The sequence below is a fragment of the Pipistrellus kuhlii genome, unplaced genomic scaffold (genome assembly GCF_014108245.1).
Source record: "Pipistrellus kuhlii isolate mPipKuh1 unplaced genomic scaffold, mPipKuh1.p scaffold_m20_p_1, whole genome shotgun sequence".
Lineage (NCBI taxonomy): Eukaryota > Metazoa > Chordata > Mammalia > Chiroptera > Vespertilionidae > Pipistrellus > Pipistrellus kuhlii.
Genome location: NW_023425404.1, coordinates 108,223,306 through 108,235,395, shown reverse-complemented (window position 1 = coordinate 108,235,395; position 12,090 = coordinate 108,223,306). Strand labels below are relative to the sequence as shown.

Genomic DNA, 12,090 nt, shown 5'->3' with positions numbered 1-12,090 from the left:
TTGAAGTTGTCCCAGAGGTTTCTTACATCATCTTCAACTTTCTGGATTCTCTTGTCTTCTTGCTTCTGTGGAGGAGTGTCTTCTGGCTCTTTATATTCCAAATCTTTGACTTGATTCTTGCGATCTTCCATTTTGTTTTTAGGACTCTGTATATTTTTTATTTCAGACAATGTATTCTTTATTTCTTGTTGATCCCTTATTAGTTCTTGTTGATCCCTTTTCATATCCTTATAGGTCTTATCGACCTTTTCTAGGAAATTCTTGAAAAACCTTATAAGCGTGGTTTTAAACTCTATATCCAGTCTCTTCTTTTCCTCCATTTCTTTTGTTTGTGATCTATTTCCTTGTCTCGGCATTTTCACAGCTTCCCTGAGTTGGTAGGTTGGCTTTGTGTGCTAAGGTGTCCTATATGGTTCAGTGAGTCAGCCTGAGGTGGACAGTCTTGGTGTAGCCCTTTGTGGGCTGTGTATGCAGTCTTATTGTTAAGCCTTGCTTGTTGGTATCACTGGGAACCGTTGATCTCCAAGCCAATTGGCTATGAGGATCAGAAGTGTCTCAGCTAGGAGGGTTTCTGTATTCCGCTTGGATGGGTGGGGTGGCACAGACAAGCTTTGCTGAATCCCGCATAATTAGTTGCAGTCGAGTGCACCTCTTTGGTCTAGGCAGAGACAAAGCTTTAGATTCCTGTCTGCCCCTCCCTAGGAGAGTCCTATTGGCAGCAAATGAGGAAGCTAGCCACTGGAAGGGCCTCTGTGCTCCGCTTGGATGGGGCGTAGTCTTGAGTGGTGCAGACAAGCTTTATTCAGCCCCTCCCTACGAGGGTCTGGTTTCTGAGTTCGCAGTAATGGCCGCTGGATTCACACACCTCCGAGAGATCCCCACCCACTGCCCGACAGTCTGGCCTCTCCAGTGGGGCCGTCTATCAGCACAATAGGGTGGTTCTGTTTTCCTCCCAAACAAGAAAGCCAGCCACGAATTAGCTGTCCACCCTCTTCGCGCACAGGGAGTAAGCCAGTAGCGAACTTGGCCCTCCCTCTCTGAGCTCTGCGAGCAAGCAGGCAGCGAACTCTGCGGCTGCTTTTTCGCGCGCACAGTTTTCCGTACCTTCACAGTTCCTGAGGTTCAGCGCGCCTTCTTTTTCCTTCCCAGATGGTAGAGCCTCTCCTCAGCCAGCCATCCAACGCTTCAGGGTGATGTTTCCCCTGTTTTTCAGTTCTAAATTCAAATTTGTTGTGGTAGGCTGCATTCGGGTGTCTGCCCTATGCCGCCATCTTGGTTCTCGGAAATAAGGATCACAAGATATCAACTCTTAGAGTTTGAGGGACTTGTTCTTGGCAAACACTAGGCAGAGCTAGGACCCAGAGCTTAGCTCTGCCTGAGGGGCCCCTTCCTGCCCCGCACACTGGTGCTGCTTCAGGCGAGGCCCTTCGCACAGCCTGGGGGGCCCTTTCCTTCCCCCTTACTCCGTAGGGGGTGGAGAGGAGCAGGCGGGGCACATCCCCAGTGTCAGGACCAGGAGATGCCATGGGGTTGAGCTGGAAAATTGATCTGTGGTTTAGATGAGGTCAAGTAGAAAATCTACTCACCCTGGGAAGCACCAGAGCCTCCCATGCCACGTTACCTCTAACAGGAACCACAGTGCATTCAGATTTAAGGAGCAAATTTCCCCTTGAAATAACAGATGGCTCGGTGCTGCAAAGTCACTTCCTTCCCTGTGACATACAAGCGGCTCTAACCTTTCAAAGGACAGAGAGCATCTGACAGGCGTCACATTATTTTTCAATGTTGAAATTATTATGGATATTAGATGACTCAGCCTTTTGAAAACTAGGAGCTCTTGTTTGTTCCTCTTCATTTGGGTCAAAAGCCTGTGATGACCTGTTAAAACTGGCATTGTCTGTTCGGCATTGCAAATATCAGCTATTGCTGGCAGGAAGCCGAGGTGTGATTCTCCAGTGAAAGTCATAATGGACTGAGTTAATTCCAGGAATTTAGTTCGAATTACCAATAAACACATCTTTCTCTTTGTTGTGCATGCATATGAATGAGCGAAATGGTTCAGCACGTAGTGTGCAATGGAAACATTAGAGGACTGGCCCAGGGGTTTGGGTTGATGCTGATCCTATAATGTTTTGCCTTGGATCCCATCTTAGTAAACATATCATTAGTGTCTCCCTGGATATGATGGAGCGGATCTGGGCCACTTTTTCACTATTCCTGTACCATGTCTTAACCATCATCAGATAAGTTTCCCTTCTGGTGGTAAATTCCTACATACTTTTACCTTCCTCACCTTCTATTGGGCTTATAAAGTTCACCTTATCGGGCCAGTACCCTGAGAATACCTTCCTAAAATTGAGATCTGCTTGCATGTCAGAGATGACAGGGCCCTGGGATAGCAAAGTCCAGGAACTAGATTTTATTATTTATCCATTGATTCTACCTGCTGTGATCAGCAGATGTTTTTTTATTTTATTTTATTTTATTTTATTTTTTTTTAAGGAAAAATGGAAATATATAAAAAGTTTAGCTGTGACATTGCCCAGTTGTTGGCTACTCCCCCCCTCTCCCCCAAGCCTGAGCCAGGTTTTAAATTTACCGGTATTTGGTCACAAGGAGTCGAAACTCCAAGTTGAAAATGTTCTAGTTTACTAGTTGTGACTTCTAGCTCACTTAAATTGAAAGGCATCTGGACTCATTCTGAAACACTGAGAATTCTAAAACAGATGGCCACTTTCAAAACACATTAAAGAAGTGTACGAAGATTTAAGAAGCATGTTCAATTCATTTCAGAGTTCTATAAACTTTATTGGACTAGATGGTTCTCCTTATACTGAGAAACATTACCCCTTTTTAATTTCATACTTATATATGCATACCTTATCGAACATTGGTATTTACTTGTGAAAAAATGTTTGCACACATTTGAAATTAGTTTCTTTTATTCTTCCTCACTAGCATGCTTTAATATTTTTTTGATTTTTAGAGAGAGCGCCTTGGGAAATTTTTGTTTGAGATTTAGGATTTAGTTGAATCTTGGACACTTGGGTCAACTTGAGCGACATATGGGAGTAACATGGTTGTCTGTGTCCATGCAGTTGAGGGTATGCACTGTGCCATTTCCCAGATGTGAAGTGGGAATATTTTCTTTCCCAAAGCCTTCAGAACCTTCCAATACATTTACTTTAGGCAGATGCTTATATTCTTTGGCCCAGTCATGGGTGAGGAGAATTGCAGACGGCCTCTGGGAAACCAAGATGAATACTACAACTGCAGGGCAATCCACATTTGATTGCTTAAGCAGCTTTCCCTCGAGGTGGGTGGGGGACCTTCTGTGTAGAATTTTTAGAAGTTTTCTTTTAGACAAGTTGGGTTACAAAAATTATAGCAGGATACTGACATGCCTACAGTAAATTTTGTAGTTGGTTAATATTTACAATCCAGGCAGATAGAAGTGTTTTATATTCTTGGTATTCAGAAAAGTTATCCCAATGTCGTGTATTTATAGAAAACTTGGATGAAGTTTTAAATCACTTCTTCACTGAACTTTATTTTTAGTAATGACAAAAACGACATGTAATTTAACAAAAACTACAAACGTAAGATTCAAAATGCACCTGCTCTCATCTAGCCACGAGGATGAGAAGCCACAGCATTTTACAGGAACAGAAGAGCCTCCTTGTCTAGGGAAGGGGGTTGGCACTGGGGGAGCCAATAGGCAGGGTGGGGAGGAAGATGCTGCTTTATCACAAAGTGATGGAGCATTTCCCCAACCCAGGAGCAGTGTTTCTACCTGTGAGGTCTCCTTACAGCCTTAAAAGTACACAGGAAGCATGTAAAGCTTACACTGTAATCCCTACAACCTCATAAGTTTGAGAAGGTCAGATAGGCTGCCTTTCTCCTGTGCCTTCAGGAAGATCTATTCCCCAATGGGAAGGAAAGACATAAGCCCCACATAACACCTTTAAAAAGCTTCATTTTTTCCTTTCAAACATACTATTTTACTCAATTTTGAGCAACTTAGGATTGCTCTAAGTCAGTGGTCGGCAAGCTCATTAGTCAACAGAGCCAAATATCAACAGTATAATGATTGAAATTTCTTTTGAGAGCCAAATTTTTTACACTTAAACTTCTTCTAACACCTCTTCTTCAAAATAGACTCGCACAGGCCATGGTATTTTGTGGAAGAGCCACACTCAAGGGGCCAAAGAGCCGCATGTGGCTCAAGAGCCGCAGTTTGCCAACCACTGCTCGAAGTTATAAGTACATGGTTTTTGAAATCAATATGCATCCTGCAATGACTTATTTCTTATTGTGTTCAGATCTTGCTCATGTAAAAGGTCTTATAGTTTTTCTAAGAAGCCTTTGGTTGATCCCTAAAAGCCACCACCATCTGGAATGGGTGTGATGGTTACTCATAGGGGAGTCCTGTTAAGACACAGCAGTCATAATGCAGTGAGTTCCTGCACTTCATAATGTGCAATTCTCTGTATTTGACCTCCTCTCGGCTTGCTAGAAATCAGATATGGATTCATTTTGCTCAAATGTTCGTCCAGGCAAGCCTTATTATAATTGTACGGTGACTCTCAATTGCCTCTCTTAGCAAACTAAGACTCTAATCCTGGGCTTCCATGCAATTTGACCAGTTAGTCTCCTATTTCTACAGAATCCCAAGTTCTACACAGAATGGTAGAGCTGCCACATTTAGTAAATAAAAATTCAATTAAGTTTGAATTTCAGTTAACCAATAAATAATTTTTTAGTATAAGTAAATCTCATGTAATATTTCCTATACTAAAAAATTATTTATTGTTTACCTGAAATTCAATGTTAACTGTATGTAATTTATTTTATCTAGCAACCATAAGCATAAATCCACTACTTTATAGATTAAAAAAAACAACAACACAACAACACACAGAAGCCACTCTTCCTACAATAATTTTTATCCTTTTTTAATATTTCTATACATCTTCCATGGAACCTTTGGAGTATGTCAGGGTTATCACTCCCTCATTTATATTTCTTTCCGAACCTTTCCAAAGTTTCAATGCTTCTTCTCTTAGCACTCAGGCCTACGCTGCACACACACTGTGGCTGCACTGCGACTGCCGATGGGTGTGACAATGGGCACCATAGGAATAAAAGTTAAATACGTTAATCACTTTGATCATTTAAGCAACTGACAGTGAACACATTGATATATCCCCCCCTTTTTTTTAATCCAGAACCAGAAAATAAAATTCTCCATATTCTTCCTAACTATACATGGGCATTCTTATCTCTGATTCCTTTTAACATTTCTAGGATTCCCACAGGGATTCAGTGTATGTACATTCACACAACTAAGTCAGACTGAGGACAGCATGAAATGCAGGGTGTAATTAATTGTTCAGCACTCAGTACCTACTTACCAGATGATGGAGGTGTAGATTTTCTGGAACTAGGTACTATGTCACCCAGACTGGATGATGAATTTCCTCCTAATTTACTGGAGTAAAGCAAAAATTTATATTAAATCTGACGCTTATTTCCGACATTAAAACATTTGTATTGTTCAATAAACATGATGACTCATTATATTTTTATGGAGCTTTAAATGTGTCTTCTCTACAACGAGGCAGGTAGTAATTTCCCAGCGGAGATTCCTGGACTGCTACAACAGCCGTGTAATAGTCTCTGTTCTAAATTCAAGGCTTAATTATAAAAGGCCCTGGGAGAATGGGAGAGGAACTCCATTAATTTTTGTAACCCTCTTATTCTCTGTCAGAATCACAGGTAGATAGCAGAGATTTCCTTTTGCTTTTTTTTCTTTTCTTATCTTAGGACTCTCTGAAGCAATGTTTCCTTTTTATTTGGTTCCTTTATCCTTTGCCTTAACTTGATTATGTTTGCTATAAGATTGAAAGGACTCAAGTTTTCGTGAGCAACCTACAAAAGGGAAACACAGTACTACAAAAAACGTGCTAACCTCTAAAAGGCACACGAAAGAACACAACGAACAGTGTCACACATATCCCTGAACCCTCAGGTCAGATCGTGTCCAGGACATTTCTCAAGCATGGCTAATGTGGAGGACTCAGCCTGGTTAATTTAGGGATGATCTGAAGGGCATAGACTTTAGAACGATCACATTCTAACTTTTTATGTAAGACATGAATCTGTGTCTTAAAATGTTTGGTGTTAACATGAGAACAATAGCATTTATGTTTCTTACTAGCATACCAACCACATCAAATAACATATTACTAAATGACTCCTCATAAATGGAGATGGAAAAAATATCTTCAAAGAGTGACATGGAATTTCAGGATAGTCTTATTGTCTAAAGTTTACCATCAGAGCCAAACCAGGGTCTGATTGAAGTAATATGCCACAGTGTCTATGCATCAAAGTGCAATATTTACTCATGTAAACAATTATACAAAAATGCAAATTCTACTAAAACACCAGCAGCAGGCTGAATTTTATTGTTACTATACTGAGATTTTAATATATAAAAACAAACATAAAAAAATGTTAAGCAACTAGCATAGGCCCTCTACATATTTTTAAGATTCTTAAAAAATACTTCAGTACATTTCTTAAGGATACCAGACAGTAGATAAAATGAATAAAAAATGGTATTTATAGAAACAATCTCTGGTTGTTACACAATATCCATTATCAGGACCAAAACAGTTTCTTCCAGAATTTTCTTTATCTAAAGTACCAAATCTAATTTCAGTTTAAGCATGGATTTTACGTTCTCTTTGAATTTTAATAAAAGCCAAAGTGTTGTTTGAATTGTGTGAAATTGTGACAAACATTGCAAATAGTCAAAATGTCCAGAACACAAATTTGTCCTTAACTTTTAATTCTATCAAAATGGCACTTTCTTGAGCTGTGCCTCAATTATACTGCCTTTGATTTCAATCAGATTTTATAACTTATATATTGGAATTTTAAAATACTGCTGAATTCTAGTTATGTCCTCAAAACAAAACTCTATTTAAAATATTAGAAGACAAAAATAAAAACCTGAAAGGAGTAAAAACATGTTCACATATTTAGAAAAAGCTTAGGGGAAGAAGCAGGACAAAATGAAATTAAGAAAATCAAAGCAGAAATTATATGAGATTGTATAGGCTTTTTAGGGGGAAAAAAAAAAGCAATAACAAACACATATCTGCTGTAGTGAATGCTAACAGCTGGCAATGGGTACGATGCTCTGTCTGTGCCTGCCATGTCCGGTCTTCGCTGCCTGACTCACAGTGCAGCAGCGTGGTCACCTGAGACCAGGCTCCAGCCCACGGACCAGTTCCCATCCTCATTCCACCACTTCCCACCCTATGACCTTGGTCAGGTTCCTCATCCGTGAAGCGGAGGCTCTAACATACATCCTGTTCCCCAGGTTCTGGTGATGCTGAGCTGATCACTAACACTGGACCAGGGAGGCCCACATGGGATGCAGAGGGAACCATGCTTCCTTCACCATTTTTGCAAAAACTTCTCCCTACTCTTTAGGAATAGTTTTTCCTTCTCAGTTTGTATGTGAAAGAGCCAAAGAAAGGTACACGAGTCTGTATCGGCAAAAACCCATTCCAAATTTTATGCAAAGCATTCCACAAAACACTATGCCTAAAACATGAACCAAGAAAAGTTTTCATAAGATAATTTAAATTTTCATAAAATAATTATTGTATATACATGAAAAATATCCCCACCCCACCATCCCACTGACAGTGCATACTAAATTTAAAGGCTCCGAAAAACCCTCAGATAACTTTTCACCACTCTAAGCCCATTTGACCATGAAATCCACTTCTCAGGTGAAGTGACAGGAAAACTCTGGAAAATGCTGAATTATCTTAAAAAAACCCGAAACACAAACAAAATGTCCCCCAGCTGAGATAACTTCAAACCTCAACAAACTATATACGTATAGTGCTATGGATTGAGAACAGCAATGCTGTGCCCTAGGAAAATGAAGTCTTGACACATTGTAGGTTCTTATTAACTAGTATTAAGATACCATTGTCAATATGGAGAATAGAGACACTGGGAATGGAATGAGTGGTGTCAGGTCTTCCCCACCCCCCAGTAAAATGCCCCTGCTTTGTCTACCTCCATGCCTCCATCTTTTTTTTAATGACAAAATGCTTCCCATAATCTGAGGGCCCCCAGTAACCAGGGGGTTAATAAAAGTCAAACACAGGAAAGAAGTGTCAATGAAGGGAGAGATCCATCTGAACTGTAAGAGCCTGACAGTCAGGAAATACTATTCAAGAGGATGGATGGTTCACACCAAAAAGCACCTTCTGTTTTACTTGTTTATAGGGGCTTGAAAGAATTCTTGCTCACACTAGAACATTATCATTGACAAAGGATTTGCATCATTCTTTAAACAAATAAAATATAAGCTAGAGAAAATAGGAGCCGGCTATCACATTAAAGAAAGGACATGCCCATGTCACATCCTTTCATTCGGGGAGAAGCACGCCATGTTCTTGGACTTGGCCGCAAGGGGTTCAATTTCAAAGTCACTCTGTCTGAGTAACCCTTCTAGTGATCCTCTTAGTGCGAGACAGACAACTGCCAGAATGCTAGGAAGGGTTATTCAGCCCTAGCCTATCACATAACTCCTTTTATGGCTACCTGCAAAGTCAATTTTAACTGGTTTCATATAGAGTTTCCCTTTAAGTGCTTAGCAGGGAGAACTGGAAATTGATTTTCTCAAGTGAAAATGAAAGCTAATAGGCACCAGGGCTGTCTCTACCAGTGATGTCTGGGAATGTCATTTCTAAAACATCTTCTTGCCATGCCAGGCAGCTAGAGAGATGAATTAGCCACAAAGTTTGCTCAGTGTTGGAATATTTTCAGTTAAAGATTAGGACTTGATAATTTCCTCTGCACTGGAGCCTGAATTTAATATTCTAGGACCTTAGTTCTTTTCATTAATTATAATACATAATTTGATTCTCTCCCAAATCAGATGAAAATTAGATGCTGGTTGAACTTTTTATTTTTATATTTTTGGATATTTTATTTGAGGATATTTTTCCCATTGATTTTTAGAGAGAGTGGAAGGGAGGGGGGAGAAGAAGAGAGAGAGACACAGATGAGAGAGAGAAAAAGAGAGAGAGAGAGAGAGAAAGAGAGAGAGGGAGGGGAGGGAGGAGAGGAGAGGGAAACATAGATTTAAGATATACACATCAGTTGGTTGCTTCCTGCATGTGGCTTAATCAGGGTAAACCTGCAACCCAGATACATGCCCATGACCAGGAATCAAACCTGTGACCATTGGATGCATGGGCAGATGCTCTAACCACTGAACAACCGGCTATGGCTGGGATGAACTTTTTAAAATGCAGAACTTGTAATTCTATCAATATAGCTTATCACTAGTCCACGGAAATAACATGTAATAAAGTTTGTGGAATACAGCAAACAATAGCATGTGAACGATGGTATCATCTAAACACAAACACTTGATGTTGTTCTCATACCTGGAGTAGAATTTCCCTTGCTTGGCTCTCTGTTCATGCTGTAGCCTCATATTCTCTAGTTTCACTGGGCTTGGAATGAATCCGATTTCACAGCCTTCTTTAACCAATCGCCCTATCCACCAGTCATTGTTAAATTTCTAAACACAAAACCAGATTTGTTAAGATCAGTGCACCGAAGTTTTATTACGGCAATTACAATCAACTATGCTTCAACTATCACACTTCAGAAAACCATTAGGTTCATAGGTTAAGCCCACAAAAGTGAAGTATTTTTAGTTAACATGAAAATTTGTCTAAGAATTAAGATTAGTCTGAATTCTCCCACAGCTGCCGCTGTCACTGTAAATAGGCGAAACTCTCCCTGCTCAAAGATTCACCACCCTTCCTAATAAGCGGCCATTAGAATTATAGCGTGTTAACAGAGGCCTGCCTCTTACAGAATGGGATGAGTTAGAAATACTAACACTGAGAAATAAATACTGAAATCTACCTAAACTATTTTGCATCAGAGCAAAATTTACCCTTGTGAAAACATGTTTATAGTTAGTGTGGTAGTGTTCACAGATAATTTCTTTACTACTGATGATGAACAATTCTCTGTTGTGGATGGAATACTTATCCTAAACCTGTATGATTTGGTGTGACTTCCTTCAATGGAGCAGTATTTTTCAAGTCTGTTCCTGAACATTTGAAAGGAGAATATCCATTCTGGTTCCTCTCCCTCTCATGGTGGAAAGAGATTCCTCTCCAAGCATCAGCCATCAGAAGAAGACCCTGAATTAATCTTATATCCTGCCATAAAGTCAGATTCGTGGCACACCATCACTTCTGGAAACTTTCTATCCTTCCCTCCTAGCCAATGTTCCACATCTCTCTTTGAACACGATGAGATGGGAGGCTCGGGATTCGCGGGATTCTCTAGGGCCCTAGGAGTGTCGAACTCAATCAGAGAAGGGGCCAAAATCTAAAATCCAGCCTAAATCGCGGGCCGAATGGTTTACTGAACAGTCATAAACTGTCATTGTGATGGAAACGCAGCGGAGTGCAGTGATGACAGCGAGGTGCGGGCCACATTGCAAGGCCTGGCGGGACGGATTTGGCCCTCGGGCCTTGTGTTTGACACATGTGCTCTAGGCTCTTTAAATCGGCAACCATCACCTCCTTTGCTTATAACCTTTGGTGCAGTGAGCAGTTAAATTTACAAATGCTTCCTAGGACATGTGCTCCCCAGACTCCAATGGTAAATCCTGCAGGCCTAAGGAAACCGCATGCTCACAGCCTGACAACATCAAGCAGGGGGATTTCTGGCCCCTCCATCGTGTTCTGCACGGCAGGCATTTAATCAAGACCAACTCGAAATAAACCTTAATTAAGGGTGAATTTGAGTTGCTGTTAAATGCAAGGGGGTGACTTCTGGCATGGAGGAAAGGGAGTTTCTTGCTGTTTCTCCCCTTCTTGACTTCATCTCCTGCCATTCTCCCTTCCACTGCAGAAATCAAGCCCTGCAGGAGGGAAAGGGCGCCATGGTCTGAGTGTAGACACTGTCAGCAGAGAGGAGAGGTCATGAATTCCAGATATTATTATTAAACCCTCCCCAGACGGTTAAACTTGAGATAGGAGAAGAAGACAGCACATAGTCAATGTTTCAAATTAAAATAAAAAGCACAGGTTAAGCATAAAAAGGGATCATCTCGAGGAGCTCCCGATTTCTGGGTCGCAGAGCCCAGGGGAGCCTTGAAGTTATCACAAGAGGCTACCGTTGCTTTATTCTTTATAAAGGTGACAGTCCGATCAGGAACAGCTGAGAGGCACTGATTCCACATGTGTGTTATACAACTGCCCCTCTATGTAATACTATTTCACAGCAATAAGAAATACAAAATGATGTTTCAAGGTAAAAAATCACATGGACAGGAATTCCCATTTTTTCCCTTACTTCCTTAACATGCAGAAAATCTTTTGCTTCGAATGAGATGGCCATGCCAGGCACCGGAACATCATCTTCATGGGCTGCACTGTAGCTGACATTTGTCCGAACTGCAAAGGCAACAGGCTTTGTCTAAAGAGGGGGGGCGGAAAGGAGGACAAAGTAAGAAACAAGTGTTCCCTCAATTTCCCCCCAAAATACAAACATACAACTGTTGTAATGGCTGTTTTTTCCCCACTTTCATTTTTTATCACTAAATATTTTATGAGTATTCAATACTCAGCTACATACCATGTATCTCCAAACTAGAAAAAGGCAATTGTTCTCTTCAATTAATGAGGGTGAAAATGAACTGCTGAAATATGTGTTTATCACTTGTCAGTATAACTCAGAGAATAAAATGCCCAGTTATTTGGTTTCAGTGAAAAAGACTTAGTAACTGCTCCCCCTACCCCAAACATCTTCTTTAATTAATAATTACTACATCATTCCAAAAGGTACAATGTTTTGACAAAAAAGAAGAGAAAAAAAAGAAGAAGAAGCACAAACTATATTTGCTGATTTCCAGGTAAGTGTTTGAGATCAGAGTTCTAGGCAATATTTGTTTATCCATCAGTCAGGGGCAGGGGTGGGGTAACTAGGAAAGTTCAGAGACCTTGAAAAGAGGTGTTTTTC

At 40.5% G+C, this 12,090-nt stretch overlaps 1 protein-coding gene across 11 annotated transcripts in view; it reads right to left on the bottom strand.

Moving 5' to 3' along the window:
• Nucleotides 1-12,090, bottom strand: part of CACNB2 (calcium voltage-gated channel auxiliary subunit beta 2) — a 353,464-nt gene that overhangs the window by 38,245 nt on the left and 303,129 nt on the right. For all 11 annotated transcript variants that reach the window (XM_036459386.2, XM_036459384.2, XM_036459388.2 and 8 more), the window contains 3 exons: nt 11,425-11,547; nt 9,489-9,625; nt 5,415-5,491 (listed from right to left, as the gene is read on the bottom strand). In XM_036459386.2, coding sequence (XP_036315279.1) covers nt 5,415-5,491; nt 9,489-9,625; nt 11,425-11,547 — 337 coding nt within the window. The remainder of the gene's footprint in view (nt 1-5,414; nt 5,492-9,488; nt 9,626-11,424; nt 11,548-12,090) is intronic.